General features: G+C 35.0%; 1 protein-coding gene across 2 annotated transcripts in view; it reads right to left on the reverse strand.

Annotated features, from left to right (window-relative positions):
• Positions 1-10,114: 10,114 nt before the first annotated feature.
• The window catches only part of OLFM3 (olfactomedin 3), a 66,246-nt gene continuing 49,790 nt past the window's right edge, over positions 10,115-26,570 (reverse strand). For both annotated transcript variants that reach the window (XM_044675893.1, XM_044675892.1), the window contains 2 exons: positions 13,654-13,760; positions 10,115-10,792 (listed from right to left, as the gene is read on the reverse strand). In XM_044675893.1, coding sequence (XP_044531828.1) covers positions 10,115-10,792; positions 13,654-13,760 — 785 coding nt within the window. The remainder of the gene's footprint in view (positions 10,793-13,653; positions 13,761-26,570) is intronic.

Consider the following 26,570-nt stretch of genomic DNA (forward strand, 5'->3'; position numbering starts at 1 on the left):
TTAAAAGAAAAAATACTTGTAAGTAATAGAATAAAGACACCACAGATGATATGTCTAGATAAAAAAAGTGGGAGAGTCACTTTGAGAATGAAAATACAAAAAATGCTATTTGATACACTAGTATGCTTGAGATATAAAAGGAAATGTGAAGCCCATCAATTTTCTTTGTAATTTCTCTCTGGAGGATTTATAGTAAAATAAAGATTTCCACAGAATAACAGGGCTGTAATTTAAATTATTGGAAGGAATACTTACAGATAAGATCAAAGAAACTCCATCAGCATGCCAATGTAAGAAAGTCCCCCAGTACAGGAAAATATGACCTCCATTTTCAATGATGTTTTTGTTGTTCAGTTATTTTCAGCCATGTCTGACTCTTGGTGACCCTATTTGGGGTTTTCTTAGTAAAGATATTGGAGTGGTTTGCCATTTCTTTCTCCAGCTCATTTTACAGAAGAGAAAATTGAGACAAACAGGATTAAGTGACTTGCCCAGGGTCACCTGGCTATTAAGAGTTTGAAGCCAGATTTGAATTTAGGAAATGAGTCTTCCTGACCCATGGGCAAAGCACTTTACCCACTGCTCCACCTAGCTGCTATTTTCAGTACATAAACTATATTTCAGGATCAATTGCTAATGTGAGCGAATGAAAACCTTGAAGAGAAAGAAAAAAAATATTTATATTCATTATTTGAGTTTCAAAATGAAATAAGAGCCTGGGAGTATGTATAATCAATCTAAGATTAAAAATAAAAAATCTATCCCATGCTGGAAGCAGCCTCAATTCAATATCTAATGAAATTCACATTGCAAGGATTCCTGTAGATTTTTAAAAAAATAGACACAAAACCAAAAAAGTACTTTTTATTTATTTTCTTTTTCAAGAGATTGTATATGTCAAATGCAATCATTTCTAAGATAAAGAAACAGTCTAGGCACCTTTGTTGCTTCAGGGATTCTACAGCAGCTAATTTCAGAAGTTTGGAATTAAATTTGATGGGGGCACGTCCCATCTGCTCAGCACCAGTCAGTATCTAATGGTTATGCCAAAAGACTGGCACAGAATTTTAAAAGACTACTTCTGAAGTTCAGCAAGATAGAGACCAGGCTTCATAGGGATAAGTCCTAGGTTCCTGAACCATGGTGAAAACAGACCCCTGAGGTTGCCTCGTCTACAATACCTTTACTGATTCTATTCTAAATACTGAAAGCCTCCAAGTGTCCCCTTTTCAGACAGCTATTAAAGGGAAGGGGGGAAAATCTCTTATTTTTACAAGCTGCATCATAGAAAAAACAGCTAAAACTATGAAACCTGACTTTTTTTCAATTGAAGCAAGCTGATATTCTGAAAGATTAATAGGATCTAAGAATATTACTGAGTGAGATAAAACAATATTGGAGTACACTGATATTCACTGACAGAAAGAGAAAGATTAAATATATTTGAAAAATATGATGGTCACCTATTTAGAGACAGTATGGCATAGAGGTTCACAAGACACAAAGTCAAGGAAATCTGGGTTCAAATGCCAGCAATAGTACGTATTAGTCACTTAACTTTTCTGTCTCAATTTATTCATCTGTTGTAAATTGTTGTTCCAATTCTTTCTCAAGCCAGCTTCTCTACTTCCTATCTCTAAGCTAATAAAATAATACTTATTTTCTAATATCATCCTTATACTCTAAAATAGGAAAAATAATACCAACAATTCCTACCTTACAGAATAGATGTGAGCTTTAAGTGATATTATATTTATAAAATGCTTTATAGACTTTAAAGCATTATATAAATGACAGTCATTATTATCTCTTGAATGTCCTTCCCATTTGTTACAATCTCAAACAAAAGTTCCTAAAGTAGCTCCTAAATCCCCAAATCAATATATCTCATTTGATGAATCACTTGAGAGTTGAAGACTTGATTTCATAACTTAGCAACAACAGGATTAGTTTAATGAACTCCAACCTTTAAGGTTCAGGACATTTTTTTTCTTTAATGGAATTTCTATGACATTGTAAAACCTACGATGCATCACATTTCTTTTTCTAGAAATGTTCAGTGACATACATTGTTTCAAATATATACTACACATTTGCTGTGAATAAGATAGCATTGCCATTTTGAATGGTATTGACCTATTCTTTTACAGTACTTGTGTAATTGTCTCCTTAAAATGTCATTGAGCACCTTTTACTATATTCTAGCATTAAGCATGGAAACATAGAATGTACCAAGTTGGAAGATTTTACATATTTGCCAGGACACTGTTTTTTTTTCTCTGTGAGGAGTCTAGCCATATGATTTCTTCATCATCATCATCACAGTTTCTACAGATTGTATATTCCTTTGTGTCATTTATAGTCTTAAATAGTTGCTGGGGGGGGCACTTCAAATTTAAGTGATTTGAAAATGATTGGAACCCAGGTAATTCTTGATTCAAAGGTCTGCTGCCTAGCCATCCTGCCAGTATCCTATTTTTTTCCCCATGAGAATTCTCTTATGCCAATATCTAATTCTTTAATGTTAATCTAGTCTATCCCAGATTAGATCTGGAGTTCTAAGAGGAATACTATGTAAAATCACAGGTGTGCATAAAATAGGCTCGAAATGCTGACATTCCCATTTATCATGGTCTTGGGAAAGGCCAGTGGAAAATTTCCCCCAAGGTGTCCTGACCAAACTTGACTCACATTCTTTGCAAAGTTACTCACACACATACACACACATACAATTACAAAAGCTTAGAATATTATATGCTTATCAGGTATAGTAATACCTTCCTTTTCTAAAAAAAGTTTCTGTTAACAGAAACATGAAGGTGAGATATTGGCTAGCTATTTTGATCTTGTATTTTTGGAGGAATGAAACTCATATTTTTGGATGAACATTAGACAGGAAAAATCCATCCATATGAAAAATATCTGATTAATTATTAAAAGGATAAGTTGTAAGTTGTATTTTTCATAATTCCCAACTTCAGATCAAATTGACTTAGTAAAGTATGTTTTTTTTTGTTAGGCTAAAAAGACTGAAGTAGAACACACACTTAAAAAAAATCTCTAGGGGACTTCAAATGTCAAGAATCTTCTTCATAGGACATGAATACCGAAAAGATCAGTGTGATCTGGGGTAACTTTGAGGACTACTCTTGCAGCAACCTCTTCTACCAAGGCAGAACACAACCTGTATATATTTCAGAAAATAAATTTCTAGGAAATAGATGTGCTTAACCTGGAGTTAGAAGGGGAGAATCTGTAAACTGGCTTTTATTTGAAAATTTTTATGATGATGATAACTCTACTTCAATTTATAATACAACACATTTATGCATTTAAATTATTATTCTATGAGGGTACATTGAGCTTATCTGGTTTCCAAAGGGGTATATTACACACACACACACACACACACACACACACACACACACGCACACAGATTAAGAACTGTTGATCTAGAGCAGGGGTCAGCAACGTATGGCTCTCAAGCCATATCTGGCTCTTTTGAGGGCCAGATATGGCTCTTTCTGCAGGAGCCATAAAGTCAATTTTTTTTCAGGCGCTGTTACAGGAGCTGCACTGTGAGCACTGTAGGGCTCTCACGAAATTACATTTTAAAAAATGTGGCATTTATGGCTCTCATGGCCAAAAAAGTTTGCCGACACCTGAACTAGAGCATTGTCTAAGGCACAGAGAAGTCAAATGATTTCATGGAAGTGGTCATTTGCCCCAATTCTTCCTCACTCCGACTCCAGCACAACAGCCATTATTCCTATTGCTTCGAACTTTGGGCACTAGAGAGTTCAATTTTTACCACATGCTTACAGTTTATATCATACTCTACTTCCCCAAACAGAGCTCACATTAATTCAGAACACCTCATTTTGTTGAATCCCAATCCTATTCTCCATAATTACTGACCATAAGAAATTATTATCTACCAGATTTCAGTTGGATGTAGACAACTGTTAGAACAAAGCTTTCGTACCATGAATTTGCATTCCCTGATGAGCTAAATGATATTTAGCACCTCCAGTTCTGTATGGAAATGAATTTTCCCAATTGTCAGCAGCCAGTATTTAAGGTATCGTATCATTCTGTCCCACCATACTTTTAATTCATTACCATAAATGGTTCAGTATATCCAGGGTGTCAGGAGACTCCCCTCTCGTAGCTCTTTCCATGGTATACTTAGCTGGCTGTGATAGAAAAGATGAAATGAACTCAGTCTATGACAGTGCTATTAAAACATGTATTAGGGATATTAGATGTCTAGTTAATTATGAGAATGAATCATACACACTTCCAGAAGTCAGCTGAACACCGCTTTCAGATGTTCTGACTTCAAGTATAACCATATCATAAGCAGGCAGCTTGGAATTGGAATGGTAGACATGGTGGGTCTCTCTTCAATAACAGATTTCGAGTTTGCCGTGACTCACATTCATGTCAGGATTCTTGAAAGGACAATTTGATGTTTTTGAGCTCCAAGTTAGCCAGGGAAGTTTTATTTTAAAACCTATCCTTCAAAGTGGACAAAAGGAAGAGATTTTAGTATGCAGTTAGTTAATGGAATGGAAAGACAGGGGTTGAAATCAGGAAAAAACCTGAGTTCAGATATTGATCTCATACATTTTACTAAATATGTGAGTCTGGGCAAACTGACTCTAAGGATAGTTTTCCTTCTTATCTTGTCATTCATATAGCACTTCAAAGTGGGAAAAGTACTTTTTATAGCCTTGTTTCTTTATCAGAAAAAGAGAGATAATGAGAGCATCTATCTATCTCATGGAGCAATTGTGAAGATTCAGTGAGTTAGCATATATAAACCGCTTTGCAAACACTAGAGCAATATTTGAATGCTAGTTATTAGTAACTATTAGTAATAGTAAATATAAAATTTACTTCTATCAAAATGCTATTTATTTTAAGGAACAAAAATAAAAACTTTGAGTTAACTTTTCTAAATTATAAAAGAATCTTTTGGTTAGACCAGTGATGATGGGCAAACTACAGCCCGCGATGGGCAAACATACAGTCCAGATGTGGACCCCTGAAATGTTCTATCCAGCAGCACTACATTATTCCTAATCTGACGAATACAATGAGTAGGATACAGTACAATGAAACTTCAAAAGAGTTGCCATAGAAACAGACTGATAGATGAGCATTTCCTTCCTTTGGCCCCCTCTTTAAAAAGTTTTCCCATCACTAGGTTAGACCATGTATACTATTTCTATTCTATAAGTTAGGTGGTTAATGATGACTTTCAGTTTTTATTTCATAGGAAAGAAAGGATAAAGATTCGGACTTCGATTTCTTTCTGAAAGATAATTCTAGGATGAGATGATTCCCGATCCTAATGCAAGTTGGTATCTTCTCTGTAGTTTACAGCCTAAGAGAGTTTCCTAATAGCTCTGAGAAGTCATGTTACTTGTTTAGTCATGTAGCCAGTATTTGATAGATGAGGACCTTGAACCCTAATATTTCTGGCCACCAGAGCAGATCTCTTTTGCTGCCTCTGGGAAAGAGAACCAGAAAGACATTGTCATCTTTTCTTCTTATTAAAAGAAAACAAATATGGATTTGTCATCAAGGATGTCATTAATATTATAATTGAGAGAAATTGGATGCTATCTGATTAAATGAAAAGATTGATTTATAGGAATACATATGAACTTTGCTTTAAAGGATCTTGGGTTATTCTAATAACTTTGTCTTTTCCCATACTGATTTTAAGGTACTGTCATTTTATTTCCATCTTGGTGAAGAAAAACCTATTTCAGGGATATATTTTTTGTGAATTGATAAGTCACCATACCCAGAATAATCATCAGAATCATTGTTCCATTGTCTCTTGGATAAGAAGATATAGTCTTTTTTTTAAAAAAAACTGTTGCCTCCTCTTAGAATTAATAATGGATCTCACTTTCAAGGCAATAGAGTGGTAAGGGCTAGCCAACTGAGGTTTAGTGACTTGCCCACGGTCACACAGCTAGGAAGGTCAAATTTTAACCTAGGACCTCTCTTCTCCAGGCCTGGCTCTCTATCTACTGAGCTACCTAGGTGTCCCTGAGAATATATAGGTTTAATCCCATCTTTTGCTCTTAATCATTATGTAAACTTGGGCAAAACATGTGATCTTTGTGATCTTAGTTTCCTCAACTATTAAGTAGGGATAAAATCTATAGATAAATATAAAAATATAAAATAGGAATAAAACTAGTCCTTATCTCACAAGGTTGTAATGAACCTCAAAACAGATGCTTAAAGTACTTTCCCCACTTTGAAGTGCTATATGAATGGCAAGATAAGACAAAAAACTAGCCTTAGAGTCAGTTCAACTACTGTTTTTGATACATATTGACTGTACAGTCCTGAGCAAGTCATCTAACCTTACAGTGCTCTGGGTAATTTTCTACAACTATCAGTTTCAGATGAAGTATCAACCTAAATTAATAGAAGAGGTTCTTTCATCCAGGAATCCTTTATATCAAAGATTTCAAATGTGTAACCCTGCATTGCCAACAACACTCTTGACAGTTGCCCCCAAAAGATTAAATTATAATACAAAAACGTTTAAGAAAATAGATAAAAATATAATGGGACATAGATAATATTACATGGTCTTCTAAGTCAAGATGAGATCCACAGGGGTCCTCTTATAGGTTTTAGTGCCATCCCCATTTCTATTTGAGTTTGATACCACCTCTTTATAACAATAAAATGATAGGGATTATAAATATTTTTTAAATTATTAAATTGAATTTGTTAAATTTAAATCACTTAATATAAATTTTTAAAAGATATTAAATACGATTGTTGTTTCCTAGGCTATGGCTACATATTTTATTATAACATCAACAATTACCAATCATATAGCTAATTTGATTCATATCAACGGGGACATCAGTGCATAGAGATTTAAAAGGATTCACTCTAGTCTATGAGTTACCTGATTTTGCTGTCTCACTGATTAGTGTGGCACAATGGATCAAGTTCTGAATCTGGAGTATTGGGTAGTATAGGTGGTCATGAACACATCATCTCTACCAGCTATAAAATGCTGATAATATACAGAGTTACTTTGAAGAGCAAATGAAGTAATCTACATATCCATCTAAACATACATATACAATGCTTTACCTACCTTCAAATGCTGTGAAAATGTTAAATATTTTTATACATCCATTTCCATCAGTCCAGCTTTCAGAAATGCCTACTCATTCTCTTCTTGGTTGAAGATTTGAAAGTACCAGGTTTTGGGGTAAGTTGCCTTTTATCTTAGGTGCTTATCATCATTTATTGAGAAAAATTGAATTTCTATTTGTAAGTATTTAATACAAATCACATTGGAACTCATTCTATCCCCAATCAGTATAACAATGAAGAAATCTTATACTGAGAACCTGAAGTACTTCAAGAGCTGTATAACTGGCAAATAAACAGCAATCACCTTGGAGTTGAATGTACCACATGATAACCATTCTGGAAAAGGAAATGAAAAATCATGTATCTAATTGAAGTCATTCATTTAGAAATCTATTGCTTCAGAAATCGATGTAGCTTTTTACCTTCCTCACACAAAGACTTATAAGTCCAAATCATCTGTATCTGGTATTGTGTTTTTTTATTATTATGATAAGCAATAAATGTCTTGGTTGTTTGAATCTTTCAAGATTTTTCGACTGTTGCTACCTATATTATTAAGGATAAATATCTTGAAGGAGAAGTCACTATCTTCTCTATTATAGAGGGCAATAGTTTTCAATACAAGCAATCAAAAATTTTCCAAATTAAAAACTATAGATTACATACTGAAATTTTGCTACTTTATGTAAATATGGATGCCATTTTCATTAAGGAATGAAAAACTAGTTCAATAGAAGTATGAATGATTTACGCTTGTAATTTCCAATGTCATTAAATGTCATTATTTTTGCAGATGAAATTTGAGTTTAGTTTGAGCTGTTAACTTTCAACATTACATTTATGTTTTCAATACTTTGCAAGACTTTCATCATTTATCAGTGTAAATATGGCATTATGTTTTTTTCCTGAATCTTACACATCATTAATATATTTTTAAACTGTAAGATAAAAGGCTAAACTAAATATCTCCTCTCTGCCATTGGCAGTACATATAAATTTTCCAAAACTGTATTTTTAAAAATTGATTAATGATCACGGGGAAGTTATCTTATGGTAGTACTTATCTTAAAGTACTTGTAGGGCTGGCAGCTGAAAAGAGTATTAGACTTTTTCTGCTTGGTCTGAAAAGATATAACTAGGATCAATGTGCGGAAATTGAAAGAGGATCCTCACAATAAAATCTATCATAAAGTAGAATAAAGGATCTGCCTTTAAAAATAGCAGTTTCCCCCTCAAGGTCGATCTTCCAATGAAGGATAAATGCCTACCTGTCAGATGTGTTATAGAGGAGATTGTTATTCAGATATGAACTGAGTAAAATGTGCTCAAAGATCCCTGCTGATTCCAAATTTTAATGATTCAACGATCTTCAAATTTGGAGAGTTATGGTTAAAATTTAATTATTCTCTTTATACTAATTATACATTATGTGTTTTAGCAAAGGAAAGTAGCATTTTGCAAGGGGTAAATTCACTTACTAAAAACAATGGGTTAAAAAAACAACCCAGAACAATGAACTATGTCAGATAAGCAGGTGGTAAGCTACCACTTAGAATCTCTATAGGACACGTAAACATTTGAAACCCCCAGATAATAAGCAAGACTTCGCTTTTTTTTTGTACCCGCCTACTGCATAGCTTTCTGGTCCTCATATTATGTTTCTAGAGAATATTTTGAGTCATTTACAAGGGCAATTTTCTTATGTTCCTTTCACAGCATGAAAATCCAGATAACATGAACTTATTCTTGCGTCTGCTTTGTTATCAGTCATTTAAAAAGGAAAATATTTGTCCATAATGTGCAAACTTTCCTATTGCCTGAGATATGATGGGATGATTAATTTTGGTATCTGATTTGGGGAGTTGGCAGCCTCTGCAAACAACTACAGTGAATAGTTGCATCAGACCAGCTATACTGAGCTACTTTTTTCATTCTTAGATGTTAGTTGTCCATCATGCACAGGGAAGGTAAAAATAGTGCTTTGAGATCACTTGTATATTATCTGTGTACAGCATGTATTCCTCCAGGAGAATATAAGCCATTTGCGAGTAGGGATGGCTTTTCATTTTTTTTAAACTGTATCCCTACTGCCTTATATGTGTTACATAATTAGGTGATTCATGCTAAATCCATTTGAATTAAATGAATGGAAAAGGAAGTTTTTCATTATCTTTTTGAGGTTTTATAATTCTTACTGAATCCTTTCTTGACTATATTTCCAAACCCATCCATAGTCAACACAGATTCAACTTCAATGTATTTTATAAAAAATAGTACTTGGTTTACTTTCACAGAAGTGAAGAGATACAATTGCACAATGGTGGTTACAATGGTAGAAATACATATTGCCAATAAAATGTTAGCAAGAGGTTTAAAAATGTACTTTACAGCACCTCATCAGAGAATTAGATAACAGCAAAATGAGAGACATTACTTTTTCCAAGTAAATCAGATCCTTGAATCTTTGTGTGTGGGTGTGTCTTTTAAGAAATAAATGGGGGATGGGGGGAAAGTGCGCTTTTCACTTCCAATTACTACCAAAATATTCCTGATGTGGAGCAACAAATTGACAGATTAAAAAAAGGACAGAAGTAAAAAAAGACATTCATGCATTTAAGCCACCATTAGTCTCTGACTCAAATATAAGGCAGATCATTAATGTTTTGAAAACTATGACTTTAGCCACTCAAACTCTCTCCAGTGCTTTCCACACAAGGTCATGATAGGCCTTGCAGATCCAATAATTAAGATGCATTTCCAATGAGTCATCTTAGGACAGTCGGGTGTTTTTGTGACACACTATAGTATAAAATGCTTTTTGGCAAATGATGAAAAAAAAACACATACTACAGAAAAAAAAATAAAACAAACAACCATGAGATGCTATAGAGTTTATCACAAATGACACCATTAAGATAATTGGAAAAAATAAAAAAAAATTTAAAATTAAAAAAGAAAGCAACGCTTATGTGTCATCTTCGGTCTTAATAATATGGAAAAGGGTGACATTGAACAGGACCTGATGACCATTGTTCCAGGCATAGAGAGCTCTATCTCTGGCGTTGTAGTCAAGCATGGATATGTGAAAGTATTGATTATGGAAGGGGATGTCCGTGTACTCGTACGTGGAGGTTTTGGTGGAATAGGAGTAATAAACCTTGGCCCCGGTGAGATGGGAGTTGGTGACGTATAAGGTCCCACAGATCATGAAGGACTCCCCGGCGCTCCTCTTGGGATAGCCCGTGCTCCAGCTCTTCGTCACCTCCAAGGTGTCCTGGTTAAGCTGGCTGATGACGATGTTTCCTGCGTTCTGATTGGTCGCGTACACCGCCCACAGTCCAATCTCGTCAGCCATCAGGTCGATGTCCGAGAAGCCGCCCCACGTGTAAGGGTAGACATTGTGAAAGCCGGCGTACTCGAGGCTCCGCTGGGCGAGCACCCTTCCCGTGTCGAAACTGTACCTGATGATGATGTTACTCTGATACTTGTTGAAATAGAGGGAGCCGTTGTAGACCACGTGGTTAGTCCCTGCCCATTTGAAAGGGAGGTTGTATGTCCTTGATTCAGCTCCGCTGACAAAGTCTGCAATCGATTTATATTCACGAACAATCTTATTGTTGGTATAGCTATCCATGTACCAGACCTGTAGGGAGTGAAAAAAGATCAACTCAACTTTGCATTCTCATCCAACAATATAAAAACATGACAATCATCAGATAGGAATATGGATTTGTTTTTGTCTAGAAGATTTTGGAAATAAAATTATTTTCCTGCTCTGAACTACTTTTTTTGCTTTGATTTTTATTAAAATGTATTTATTACACATTATTATGGAGACACAAATAATCCCTGCCCACAAACAGCTTATATCCGAAGAATAGAGAAAACATGCACAAACATAACTATCAATATTTGCCATCTTGGGGAGGGAAAACAGAAGGGAGAGAGAATTTGGATGCCAAAATATCAGAAAACAATTATTGAAAATTGTTCTTACGTGTAATTGACAAAAGTTTTTAGCAGAATGTAAAAATAAAACTACATACAAAACAAAACAAAAAACAAAAATAAAACATCAGTTCAGCAAAAGGCACTTTGACCAAAGGCAGCATGGATTGTATACTGGCTTTAAGTCAGAAGATTTGTATTTGAAACCTGTATTCTTTAACTTATACCTACCTGTATTATCTTGGGCAGCTCTCTTAACTTTCCTAAGATCTAATTCTCTGAACTACTTTTATCTTACTGCCGTACAATATAAGCTCCTCAAGGGCAGGAAATAATTTTGATTTGGTATATCTTTGGTATCTAGTCTTGTAGGTAGTACCTACTTAATATAATTTTTTTAGAATCATTCAGTTTAATTATGTTATAAGAAGGATCTGAGAGATATTGTGCCTCAGTCAATAATCAGCCATGGAGTTGAGAAGAATTGGACTCAAGCCCTGCCTATGACACCTCTGGGTTATGTGACCCTGGGTAAGTCATATGATCTTTTCAGTGTCCTTGACAGTTCTACAAGAAAAAGTTGATAATCTGCATCTGGCATAGAGTTTTGTTTTTGTAAGCTTAAAAATTGATATACAATATCTCCAAATATATTTAATAAGATTAATTAATAAGAATTTGAAGTAAAGGAAAATAAAAAGCTGGAGTAAAGAGAAAGCTAACCCAGCTGTGTTTGGAAGAGAAGAGAGGGAAAAGGTGGAGTTATGGCCAACTTCTAAGCAAAATGTGAGGACGCCTCATGGTGGCGAGAGAGGAAAGGAATTTTGGGATGAGAAAAAGAATTCTGGGAGATGGAGTCTTTAGAGTACAATATTCTAATTACACATTTTACTAAGTGTTTTTTCTAATGGCAGTGAAATCACAATTCTTGACTCTCATCCAAAAAAAAATAAAATTAAAAGAATTGTCCAAGGCATTTACAGATAGTAAATAGTTTACTCTCTTATGTACTTATTATGTTCCTCCTACAATATGAAAATCTAGATACATAGACTTACTCTTGCTCCTGCTTTGTTATCAGTCTATTAAAGAGTAAAATATTTTACTATAATGTGCAAATTTGGGAATAGGAGAAAAGTGTGGGGAGGAGAACAAGCACATCTTAAGCATCTAGCATATATCAGGTTCTATGCTAATTGTTTCACAAATATTTCATTTGATACGGACACTATTTTAATTGATTAGTTGATAATAAATTTCTCTCTAATTTGTTGTCATTCTAAATTCTTTTTCATATAGTTTTCGTATAGTTCACTGTTCTAATCTTAGGATAATACATTAGGACTGGAAAAGACTTCAGAAGTCATCTAGTCTAATACCTTTATTTTCCAGATAAGAAATGTGAGGTCCTAGAAATTTATTTGTCTAGAGTCACACAAACAATAAGTGGCAGAGGTACAACTTAAATCCAGGTCCTCTGATTCATAGGCTTTCATATAAAATTACATCTAAAATACCAGAGGTCATCATTTTCACTTGGGCAATTCAAATATCAATTTAAAACTAACTTCATGATCCATGGAGAAAATGTCCCATAATATCTTCTATTTTTCCTTTTATTTCAGTAATTAAACACTTTTTGTTAGGTCTCCAAAGGGTTAAATTATATTAACTTCTAAAATTCAGATCACATTCTACCAAGATTCCATTAGGGTGGTTTGCCATTTTTAATTCATGAAAATATCAGAGGGAAGAACAAGAAGAATTCAATTCTGATGAACATAATGCTACCTCAAGGATTCACCTGGAAAGCTAAAAGATACTTTAGAGGTGAACTAATCTAGTCCTTTCATTTTACAGGTAAGAAAACATAGGATTATTAGTTTTAAACATCTTGGTCAAGGTCATTAAAGTAGTGGGAAGGGTCAGTTTTCATTTCCAGATGCTCTGATTCAAAATCTACCACTTTTCATTACATCGCTTTTTCTCACTTGCAAAGTGAGTTGCCTGACTCCTATAGTTCTGTTATTTCTTCACTTCATAAGCTCATAGAAGCTTATAGAATTAATTATGAAGTATAGAGCTGGAAGAGACCTTGGAAGTCATCCAGCCCAACCCCTTCATTTTATATATAGGGAAACCGAGGTCCCAAATAACTTACAAGAACAAGTGGTGTAGCCAAGTGTTGAGCCTAGTTACTCTGACTTCAAATACATCCAACTTTCTACTATATTAGATAACCTTTCCTTCAATAAAAACAATTTAGAAATATAAAGAATCTATATAGTTTCAATGGTTTCTCAGGATTATTCATGCAAATAAGACTAATGAAAATTAGATTCAATGATACCGAGAATTTCTAGGGAGGAATATTGCACCACAATAATTTTGACATCCTCCTTCTGAGGGGCTAGTATCATAGATTAAGTAAAATATGCCAAAGAAGGTGTATATTCCTTAGATGACTGTATACCCCTGAAGAAATTTTATCTTTGTGAAGCTAAAATATAAAGAAAATTCCAAAGAAAGACAAAGACACTTGGGACAACAACATACTCGATTATTTTTTTCTGATGCTAAAGGATCTGTCATCCAAGCTCCAAATCGGGTTCCAGATGTCTTGATTGTAATGGGACCTGTGATTTTCATCAGCTTGCCACATGCTGAAATGAGAAGAAACAAATACATTTCATGGACATAGTCAACAATTCACACAGACATAGAATAGGACAAAAAGGTAAATGTTCAGACACAAGCATGGGTTTTTCATAGAAATACCACACATAGCAAACACATGGAGGTTTGAGATAGGGAGTTTACATTTTTAACAGTTTGGTACCTAGACATTTATATTTTCATTGTTGAAGGTGTTACAAAGTCGACTTTTGGTTGAGAAGACTTGAAAGTAAATTGTTGAATGTTCTGGGAAAAGAAAAGAGGAGACTTATGCTAGTTCAGCAGCTATCTCTTCTGATGTGCTTTATTCAAAAATATATTTTTCAGTAAGAATTTATTTTCCATTTTCTCTCATCCTATTATCCATTAACTGCCAGTATAAAAAGCCAAAAGTCCTCAATGACCTTGATTTTCAGTTGATGAATAAATATTTCCTGAGAAAGCCATTCCTGAAATAGAATTCCATGAAATTTCCTTTCTGGAGTAGATGAAACAGAGGTAAAATTCTTGCAGGATAAAGAAGTCTAGAAAGAATAGTATAGAATAAGCAAAAAAATCTTCAGTCTCAGACCTGTGACTTTATAGAGTGTGCCAGTTAATCCAATGACAGAGTATTGGATTGCTAGGAGAAGCTGAAAGGTGAAAATGTAATGACTTGGCTGGAAATATATAGTACCATCCAGGAAGGAGTTCAAAGGGGGAAAAAAAGTCCTTAAAAAATGCAAGGGTCTAAGAAAAAAAAAAGAAACCTGAAATATTTATTGTGAGACTAAAGAAGTGATTTTTAAATAAAATCTGTATAGTGAACATATTTATAGCCAGAGGTATGTGGCTGTAAATGTAGACTTTTCAAATGTGTCCAAAGATTGCCCATCTACCAGAGAATTTAAGATATCTCATTTCTCTTTTATTCTCCTTCTGTATCATCTTGTCTGTATTTGTCCTCTTTTATTGCTGTCTTGTTTTTCACTCCTTTCATCAAATAATCCTGCTTTCTTCACTGCGACAGGGAAAAAGCTTAATATTTCTCATGACTTGAGAAGTAAAGTGACCAGATTCTAAAAACAAGGAAAAGGAACTAGTTTACTTAGCATGACATACATCATGGTGTACAATCTTCCCTTAGTGTTTTCCCAAAAGAAATCAGTTTATTACTGACAGAATCTGGAGTTGTACATCCTTCCATGCTATGTAGAAGTGTTATGTCTTTCACAATGTATAAGCAGGAACAAAGGAAAACATTTAGATATAATCTTGACTTTTTCATATTAATATCACATATATAAAACAAATGAAACATTGAGATAGACAGTTCACATTTTAACGGTTTGGCTTTTTGATTATTTTTTATATTTTGCTCAAGGGGTTACAAGGTTGACATTAGTATTTTTTCCCCCTCTTGTTTTCCCCAAGGGATCAATTTCTTCCTGGAAGAATCTTGAGTTGCACATTCTACAGAACTATGTGGAAGTGTTGTGTTTTTGACCCATTCATTCCATGATAATTAGTCAATTTGGTCATCCCTAGTAAAGTAACTCAGGGTAACCGAGTTTCAAAAAGTAATCATTAAAAGAAATTACTTACGTTAGCATGTTTTTAAACCATTTTTTCTAGTTTCCTTGAATTTAATATATACTAGGTGATAGACTCTATGAGAAATGGCCATTTCTTCCTTAGAATTCTTCTAACATTTTGCATTTTTCTTAACACTTTTTGTCAGCACTGACTGAGGTTCCTTGGCAGGTCATTGTTGGGTAAGCAGAGCAGGCTTGGAAATAGCTGGTTGCTCACAGCACAAGATGATTTGTCTAAATCATTAACTGTAGCTGCCAGTTCTGCAGAACAACTACCAATCCTGCTGATTTCTAAGTTTATTTAACTGGTTGATACTTGTTTTGCATATCTCACTACATCCTATCCCTGGACCCCCTGCTATGCCTACTCACACACACCACTGCTATGGATGAATCTCCTACTCACAGCTTAATGCTTTTTTTTTTTTTTTTTTTTTTTTGCATTCTAGTTTCATTCAGGTTCTCCTCTCTGGCCCTGATTTCCAGATAAAAATCTGGATGTATAGAACTAGATAATTAAAATAACTTTATGACCATTAAAAGAGGATGGGTTGAGTCGAGTGTTTATATCTATAATTAAATTTTTTTCCATCAGTTACTGGTGCACATATCTGATCTTGAGAAAGTGTGTCTTGTACATTTTTGTATCTTTTTGAACAACTTAGTAATGTGCATTTCCCATAGTAGGTAATAAGTGCTGAATTGAGTTGAATTAGTATGTATTATTAACTGAAGATATATTAATAATGATAATAAGAGCTGACACTTGTGTAGACCCTTAAGGTTTGCAAAGTATCCGTACAACAACCCTGTGAGTTAGGCACTATGATTATTCCTTTTAAAATTTGTTATTATTCTTTTTTTTTTAAACCCTTGAACTTCGGTGTATTTTCTCATAGGTGGAAGAGTGGTAAGGGTGGGCAATGGGGGTCAAGTGACTTGCCCAGGGTCACACAGCTGGAAGTGGCTGAGGCCGGGTTTGAACCTAGGACTTCCTGTCTCTAGGCCTGACTCTCACTCCACTGAGCTACCCAGCTGCCCTTATTATTCTTTTAATTAAAAGTCTCCTCTCCTTTTTCATCCTACTCAAACTCATCAGTGAGTTTATACTTAAGGTTTTATGTAATTTTCTTTGTTATTTTTAATAGATAAAATATAAATAATAGAGTGGAATTCTGAAAAGTTACCAATGGTTCACTAACATTTAATCAATGAATATTTTAAGGATTTACTTTCTGATATAACATGAAGAAAATACTTAATTATTTTATAAATAATAGACCAGAAGCCTACCATCTTTAGGGTTGTTCTGTTCTACTTAAATAGTTTAAACTACCTCTTGGGGTCCTTGTTCTGAATGGAGACAGAGGCAACGGCAGAGCCAAACCCTGAGCCAAAGGCAGAATATCCTTAGTCACTGCTGTTATGGGGACTATTTGGAAGTGGGAATCAGATAAGACCCAGGCAATGAATACTATTTTCGGGGATCATGACTATTCAAGCTTCCCTCTGGAATTTTAAAATAAATTTCTCATTGGAAAACAATTCTTAGTATGCAATAATTGGAAATGCTCTATAGCAAGCTACCATGTTGACCTCACATGCAGTCTATGTTTCACCAGAAAAACTGAAGCAGAAATCTGTTTCTAAAGTGACATCTCTTGAGACTTTTATTCACTGATTGTGGATAATTCATATAGTGACTGCAATTTTTACATGGAGAGAGGGAGCAAGGATGATATATCCAGTTGTGCCTATCCTCTCCTGGAAGTTGATCTGCAGACTGATCAAGTAAAACATTGACTGCTAGACCATAGAATACTCTGTTAGTTTGCTGTCTTTTACTGATTTTTGAAAATGATTTAAACGCTGATAATTATAGATGAGAAAATTGCTTTGGCTATTGCATATATCACCATACTATCCTTCACTTTATTTTTCATTTTTCTCGGGCTCCCATGTCTGTAGAGGTTCATTTCTTTCTTTTTTATTGATTAATTAAGGAAATTTTCCATGGTTACATGATTCATGTTCTTTCCCTCCGCTCCTGTCACCCCCTCCCACAGCCAACATGCAGTTCCACTGGGTTTTACATGTGTCGTTGATCAAGACCTATTTCCATATTATTGATATTTGCACTAGGGTGATCATTAAGAGCCTATATCTTGTAATGCAGGGTTGCTACAAGAATCCCTTGCATTTGCAAAACTAACTGAAGCAACCCTGACAGTTGAAAAAACAGAATGTTGACCCAGCCAGCTGGGGATCTCATGGGCAAAAACTGTTATATAAATATTCTTGCAGAACCAACTGTAGGGGCTTTTGCTTTTGGGCTTTTTGGCTTTGGCTTTTGGGCTTTTGGCTTTTTGGCTTTAGACTTTTGGGCTTTGCCTCTTTCCCTTGATCTCTCCCTTGACATCCTGCTATTACCTGGATTTCCCCATTGGGCCCTGGGTGGAGGGTATTTTTGGTGGGTGGATATTGTGAGAATTAGCTTCTATAGACAGGCAGGGACAACCTTAAACCAAGCCATCACCTCATCTAGTAATCTGCTAAACCTTGTTACATCAGGGCAGTGAATTTATCCCTGGCTGAGGGGTCAGTTCCCTCAGCCTGATTCCCATCTTCTGTGACCCTCCCCCAGCACCAGCTTCTCCCTTAGCAGCAGTTACCAGACCTTAACCCCTTTTCCCTCAGCTTACCCTTGGCTTTAATAAACCCCTTTGGCTTTTCTACAAAGAGCTTTTGGTGATTCATTATACCAACTACGAGGGCAAATGCTCAAGAGGGAAAGAATAACTTTCCTTTATTTCTTGAGGACTAAACCAGGCATCCATCTTGGGCAGGAAGTGAACCAGCTTTCACTTCCTGTAAGCTGGGAGTTGCTCTCCAGAAGGGAGGGGCTCTTTACTCCTCCCCTCTAGGGAGCTTAGAATAACAGCAGGGAGGCTGAATAAAACCTTTTAGCCAGAAACTCACAATCTGTGGCTATCCCAATTATCTTGTTCTAAAGAGATAGCCTCTCTGCCTGATGACCCAGCTGATACCACCCAGAGCCCCTCAAATACAAGCCCAAGTACAAGCCTCCATTAGCATCATATCATAGTCCCTTTTTCGTTACAATCCCAATCATATCCCCATCAACCCACAGTTCTTTGTCTGGATGTGAATAGCTTTCTTTCTCATAAGACCCTCAGAAATGTCTTGGATCACTGCATTGCTATGAGTAGACAAGTCTATTACATTCAATCGTACCATAATGTACCCATCTCTGTGTATAAGGTTCTTCTGGTTCTGCTCCTTTCACTCTGCATCAATTCCTGGAGGTCGTTCCAGTTCACATGGAATTCCTTTGAGCACAATAGTATTCCATCATCAACAGATACCACATTTTGTTCAGCCATTCTCCAATTGAAGGACATCCCTTCATTTTCTAATTTTTGCCACCACAAAGAATGTGACTATAAATATTTTTGTACAAGTCTTTTTCCATATGATCTCTTTGGAGTATAAACCCAGCAGTGGTATGGCTGGATCAAAGGGTAGGCTCATTTCCTTTATATTAAAAGATTATGATTTGATGATAATGATAATGATAATGATGTTCAGTGTTCATCAGGTACATCACCCCCACCCCTCACCCCTAGTTGTGAGATTTTCTTGGCAAAGAAAGATACTGGACTGTTGTGCCATTTCCTTTTCTAGGTCAGATGAGGAAACTGAGGTAAACAGGGTAAAGTGCCTTGTCCAGGGTCACACAGCTATTGTCTAAAGCTGTATTAAACTCATGAAGATAAGCCTTCTTGATTCTAAGCCCAGTTCTCTATCAAAGTACCTCCTAAATACCCTTAATGCTAGAAACAACATTATCATGGAAATCTGGAAGCTGGTTTTCTAACATCTTGCTGATAATACTTATTACCTGAGTATTTGAAAAAGAGTCACTTATCTTTTCTAGACCTCGATTTTTTTTAATCTAGAAAATTAAAAGGGTTGGATTAGAAAGCTTATGAGATACCTTCTAACTCCAAATCTTTGATAATACTCCCCATGACTTTCTTATTTGCCCCTCTGAGGGGAACTAGAGAATCAATCTTCCATGTCTTCAATGTCCTTTTTGCAACTTTACTTCTTCATTTATAGCAAGAAACGGTGTAGTTCTGCTCTTACAATGATGTGACAACCCAATGATCATTGAATAAACATCCCAATATAAATTTTAAAAGTGTGATTTTTTTTGTGCTCTCTGCCCACTTTTCTATTATTTTACCACTGTCATTGTAGGAGTAAGAGATGGCTGCATGAATTCGAGAACTATTTTATAATTTTGTTTTGTTTCGTCTATTGATCACTACAAAAATGCATCATTTTTTAGACAGTGTTCTATTGATCAGGCCTGCTGCTGTAGCTAAGTTGGCCCTTAGATTGCAAAGTCCATCACTGGACCTATACACAAAGTCTTTATAACATGGAAGGTAGAACATATGAGAACTTTTGCATCATTGGCATAAGTTTCAAGATCCTTAGATCACCTCCTTATCATAATGAAAAATGTGTATAATGCATATAAAGAACTTAGAAGGACATCTCTCATCAAGTAGTTCCCTGTGCCCATTATGTCATTCTCCCTCCAAAATAAATAGATTATGATGTTCTATCAGTGAAACTAGATGCCTTCTTTGCAACTTATCATCTTAGAGAGTTGCTCAGGGCACCAAGCAATTAAATAACTTTATAAGGGTCATATTGTCAATTTGTGACAGAGAGTATTTGAAATTATGTCTTCCTTACTCTGAGGCTGATTCTCTGGCCCTATGCAATTCTGCTTCTCCTGATGAACATTTAGCAGATGCTTATTAAAATCAAAGTTTAAAAGAAAGAAGGTTGTGGCTACAGTAAGCAGAACTGCAGCCAAAACAATCTGTGGTCAGATTTTAAACTTGATTAGGTCTATGCTTTTCTTTGCTTTCCCTCCATTTCCTCATAAAAGTTTTGTTAGAGAAATTCTAAATCTGTCTTCCTACCATATGTGCATCTATTGAAAGAACATGGAAGCTTTAGACCAGAGAAGAGAAGACTCAGTAGAAAAGAATTTTGATGATTATATTAAAAGATCCAAAAGGTATCACATGGAAGGAGACTTATTTTGATTGATCAGAAGGCAGAATGATAGAACCAATGGATAAAAACCTCAGAGAGGTAAGTTCAGGTTCAGAAAGTGGAAGAATTACCCAACAGCTAAAACTGTCCAAAAATGCCAGGAGATTCTTCAGAGGTGGTGATCTTCCTGCCATGCAAAGTTTGTAACATTACCCAATTCACTTTACACTCGAGGAAATCAGGATCTAAGAAACTTATCTAGGACCATAGAGGTAATAAATATCAGAGCCAGTATTTAGACTGAGTTTTGTGATTTCTATTCTATTTGCATTGTACCATAGTCATATAGTCTTGGAAGAAAGAGTAGAGTAAGGTTTTCACTTTTCAAAGATTTTTTCAAAATAAAAACTTTTGCTTTACATTGTTGAATTAAAGGAACTCATTCTCATTTTTATACTTTAATGTGGATTCCTCAAATATCCCTTTTGAATATTTTGGTTAGTTTTGATCCTTGTTTAATTCGTTGATTCTTAAATGTCTTTCTTCTCCTGAGAGTTCCAGAAACTCCTGAATAGAGTGGCTAAACTCAATATAATATCAGATATCTTGGCAAGACATATTGGAGCCCCATTGTAAAAGAAGAAAAAAAAAACAGATGGCCATAAAAATAGAAGAGATAAAGAGGTTATATTTCCAAATTTCCTTAGGTTAAAAATAAGATTTGGACAGGTTTTTGAATTTACTATATATTGATTTGCTGACTTGGAAATGATAATAAATGTTTTATTTGAATATAAGAATACTGTTTCTCTTATCCACAATAGTAAGACCATTATCATACATAATATTTAGGACATTTGCTATATTTGATTACTAGCTACAAATAGAAGTGATAGGATCACAAATCAGAGCAGTAAGGAGTAGTCTTTTTTTTTAGGATAAGTCTTTTTTAAAGTAATGATTTTCCTCTCAAATTTCTAATCACCACTTATATTTCTGTTAAATATTAATTCTCATGAACCTCTATGTAAATGGGAAGATACATCTGGGAATTCACTAGATGGCACCAAACCATTGCCCTAACAAAGTGCTATGTAGTGTGAATTTTTAAAGGGATAAAGAAAAGAAATAGAATACCTAAGAGTCATAATTTTTCCACACACATACACAATCTCAAAAAGGGGAAAAAACTTTAATCATGATGTTTTAGCTGAATTCTAAAAAGCATGTAATTATAGTATTTATTTGAAAGAATCTCATACTGTTGAATTAATCATACTACCTCTACTCAGCTCAGTCCATCCATAACAGTAATCTGGGTGCTTAATGAGGGGTCCAAGAATTGTAATGACAATTGATTTAGAGGTGAAAGTTTGGACCTTAGGTATTAACTAGTCTTACTCTGTGATTTTAAAGTTGAGGGAAATAAGTCTCATACAGATTAAAGGACTCATCTAAGGTCACACAAGTAAAAAGAGGTTGAGATAGAAAAGGTACCCAGGTCTTCTGCCTCTAACTGCTTTATTTTTTACATTGCTCCATAAAACATCTCCATGTTCTCTCTTTGGGGCCAATAGAGAATGTTGCTACTAAGGTATTTCTTTATTTTATGTCTCCCCACCAAATATTTAATTTCCTAACTGAAATGAACAAGATGTATATGTCAGTGACTAAATTTACAACCAGAAGATATTAAGTGAGGCTATTTTGTGTTGTACATAAAACCAATATGTGGCATACACTATTTAACATGCCAGAAACAAACTCATAAACATAGTGTATAGAAATGCCACTATCATCTCTTCAAATTCTACTCTTCCCTTCCTCAGTCTACTTCTACCAGCAAGGTAGCCTATCATTAATTAATTTTAGGGTATTGAGAGAGTTTAATGGATAAGGAACAGTTCTCTGATGGGTGGATTTTAGGAACAAAAGATCACAAATGTAGAGTTGGGAAGGAGCATAGAAATAATTTAGTAAAATGTCCCCTTATTTGACAGTTTGAGAAACTGAGACTCAGAACACTTGCCTAGGATCCTACCAGTAATATGTAGAAGAGGAGCAATGATGATGATGGATCTTTTGATTCCAAAGCCAATGCTCTCTTCTAGGGTATCATACTCCCTACTTTCACTTACTACTCTACCACTTGCTCCAGGAATCCATACCACTGTTTCACAAAGTAGAAATACAATTTTGGTTCCTGCACTCCTAAAGGATGAGCACTTTAATCAGCATTTCTCCCTACTTCTAGCCCAGGTATAATGGATAACATGGTATTTCTTATTATTTTAGTTCCATGTTATCTATACCTGTAATAACTTAAATTTCTAGAAGCATTTTCCTTACAATGAACATTATACAAAGTATTATATTCATCTTTCATAAGAGGAAATAGGTTTTGAGGAACTAAATAACACAATAAGTGTTATATTTGGAATTTGAAACCACATTTCTTCTCACTCCAAGTCCAAAGCTCTTGTCACTAACTTACAATGACGCTCAATAAAAGTTGATAGAATCCTGGCTTTGAAATTCATTATTGGAGTTACCTTGGTCAAGTCATTTAGCCTCTCTGAGAGAATTTTTCCATCAATATAGTGAAAAGGTTGGATTAGATATTCTCTAAGCTATATTCTAATTCTCAATATATACCCCTTCTCCCTTCTGATGTTGCCACTCCTCTGCCACAGGTCCCTATCACCTTATGCCTAGACTACTGTGATAGCCTCCTGATGGGTCTTCTTCCTGCCTCAAGTTTTATTATTCTCTGATCCATATTCCATTCAGCTACAAAAATGATTTTCTAAATCGGATCATGTCACACACAGTCCCCACTCATTAAACTCTAATATCTCCCTATTGCCTCCATGATCACACGCTCCTGCTTGGCATTCAAAGCCCTTAAAAACCTAGTTCTCTCTTGTCTTTCCAGTCTTCCTATACCTTCCTCTCCATCTTATACTCTCCTATCTAGTGAAACCAGTCTTTTTGGTATTTGTGAACAAGACACTTCATCTTTAGGGGCACTTTCTCTGACTGTCCCTCATGTTGGAAATGCTCTCCCTCTTCATCTCTGTGTGCTGGCTTCCTTAGTTTCCATTAAGTTTCTACTAAAACTTCATCTTCTACAGGAAGCCTTTCCTAACCCCTCCAGATTCAAATTTCTTCTTTCTTTTATTCCCTATTACATAATGTAATAATACATTTATTACATAATTATAGTGTATATATGTATATTTAACGTAATTCATTTTATTTAATTAAATAAAATTAAATTTAAAATATTAAAAATTCAAATTATTTAGTGTAATATATACATATATAATTACATTATAATTATGTAATATATACACTATATTACATAATGTAATATATTATATATTGTAATTATATTATAAAACATACATATATAATTATAATTATATAATATGTATATATATATATATATAATATCATTACATTATATAATGGGGAATAAAAGAGGATATAGTCTGCCCTCTACCTTTTTTCCTATCCCAGTACTTAGCAGAATACCTGGTACAATAAATGTTTATTGGTTGACTAAATACTATCATTCTATGATTTTAACATTAAACTCTGTGAGGACATTTTGTAATACAATACAAACTATGGGTAGAATTTGAGACTAGATAGGGGCCCAATTGCATCCTTTTGTGTTTCTGGGAGGTGTCTAACAAGAAAGAGCATTCCAACTGGTATTGAACAAGTTAACTGGTTTTGTTTTGGTGGAATGCACACGGAATGGCAAAATAAATACCAAAATTCTTATATTATAAATTGTTCATATTATTTCTCATCATTAGGGCTGTGAACACAGAATGGAGCAAAAACTAACATTTCAATGCGTCTAAACAGGGACATTTACCCATCTTTGAAGGTATATATTTAAAGTCTCAAGTTGCTATCTATACTCAATACTATAATATTTTCTCTTTTGGCAGGGAGGAGATCAATTTGGCTAGTAGTGATTGTGAAGGTGCATTCCAACTCTAGCCTTTTTTGCACACACATATTTGTATTCCAAATTAATAAAAATGGTTGTTTGTATTTGACTATGTTTTGTAGTTAATGGCTATTTTACACCCTAGACCTAGATGATGTTCAGTGTCTGCTTAGAACTGACATGTAGTCTACATAAATCATATGAAGAAAAATATTCAGATAGTTTTTTCTCTTCATAAAGCAGATATGATTTAAATCAAATGCTAATGATCCCATAACAACACTGCTTCAAGGGAAAAAAAAACAAATTCTTACTTTTTATATTTAAAATCCGTCACAAAGTGGCCCAAATCTGCCTTTCTAACTTATTTCCTATTATTCCTCCTTACAAACTCTGCATTCTAGTCATACTGACTTACTAAGGACTGCATAGATGATTTTTTGACTCATCACTGTTTCTTTTGAGGCTAATTTCCATGTTTAGAACCCATTTTGTCTTTTGACTTAACCTGTTACAATCCCTTTTTCTTGTTCAGTTGCATCTTATTCTTTATTAACCCATTTATGGTTTTCTTGGCAAGGATACTGGACTTGTTTGACATTTTCTTCTCTAGCCCAGGAGGAAACTGAGATAAAAAGTATTGTGATTTGCACAGGATTATACACCTGGTGAGAGTCTGAAGTCAGGCTTGAACTCAGGAAAATAAGTCTTGATTCCAGGTCTGGGCATTCTATTCAATCTGCCACCTAGCTGCCCCCAAAACCTAAAGTTGTCTTCACATTCAGTCTATATGTTAATGAGATCTTCCCTGATTTTGCCCAGTCCTTAGTGCTTATTACATTCTTTTATCACTTTGTATTTGCTGTCTGTGTACATTAAACATAGCCTGGAAAAATGTGGGCTGGTTGGGGAGAGGAGAAGGGTTGGAGGAAAAGCAAGAACATGGATAGAAAAATATTAGAAAAATGAATATTAAGAAATTACATTGACAAGGAATCTGGAAAAAATGACATAAAAAGTAGACTGATGACATGTTAAGAATAAGCAATAATAGTTGGATGGTCTGTGCACTTCGATGGCATCCTGGCAATGTTGAAAGGATAAGCAAGGACTTCAGCACTCTCTGTGATGACTTTATGGGGAATATGGAAAAAGATGAAGAGATATGGCCATCTTATGATCATTATAAGAAGAAATATCTACATCAATGAAATTATAGCAACATATATAATAGATCTGGAGCTGAAAAGGACCATAGAGGCCACTGTATCTAATTTACTCTCATTTGACTGATGAGGAAACTGAGGCTTGTGGATGTCAAATGGCTTGGGACTTTTGATCTAGAGCTACAAGGACTTTCAGAGGCTATCCATTTGAACTCCATTTTAAAGTTGGAGACTGAGATAGAAGGAAGTGGAATGGCTTATCCATTGCATCTCAGATAATAATATTAGAAGCAGGATTTAAATCCAGTTCCATGGATTCCAGAACTAGTGCTATTTCTATTTCTACCCAGCTATTTGAGTGTTTGAATGCTGCGCCCTCCACTTTACCTACTAGGGAGAATGAAAACTTTGTGATGGCAAGGACTATTTCACTTTTCTCTTTATGTTCCCAGAACCTGGTAGTATACCTGCCACACAAATTGGTGCTTAATCAACATTTTGGAATTATTGAACTGAGGGACTTTTCATTCCAATAATAATTGAAAGAACTTTGAATTATTGGCCATGCAGGTTATTATCCCTTTTAGGTCTAAATACCAAATGCACCTAGTTAGTACAAGAGCAGAGGCAGAGGGGCAGAGGTTCATTCCCTCTGGATTATAATGCTAAGAACTGAACCAGCTGAACAAACAAACAGGAATGATTTCTAGCACAATAAGGCCAGGGATGCCCAGTGTGAAATGCTAGAATTCAACCCTATTCTCATACTAAATAGTTTTCCTCTTCAACATCCCATGAACCCTCTTTCTAAATCTCAGGATCTTTCTAGGTTAGAACATTCTATTGTCTGCCACACTGTTTTAGGAGAGTCCATCTGTCCATAACAGATGCCGAGGCTCTACATGGTGGGAGGAGCTGTAGGCTAGCATTTATGGTATGAGCCCAGGAAACAAACAATGAACTCATTCCCAGAGCCTGGGCTCTTACATT

Source organism: Gracilinanus agilis, chromosome 4, assembly GCF_016433145.1.
Source record: "Gracilinanus agilis isolate LMUSP501 chromosome 4, AgileGrace, whole genome shotgun sequence".
Lineage (NCBI taxonomy): Eukaryota > Metazoa > Chordata > Mammalia > Didelphimorphia > Didelphidae > Gracilinanus > Gracilinanus agilis.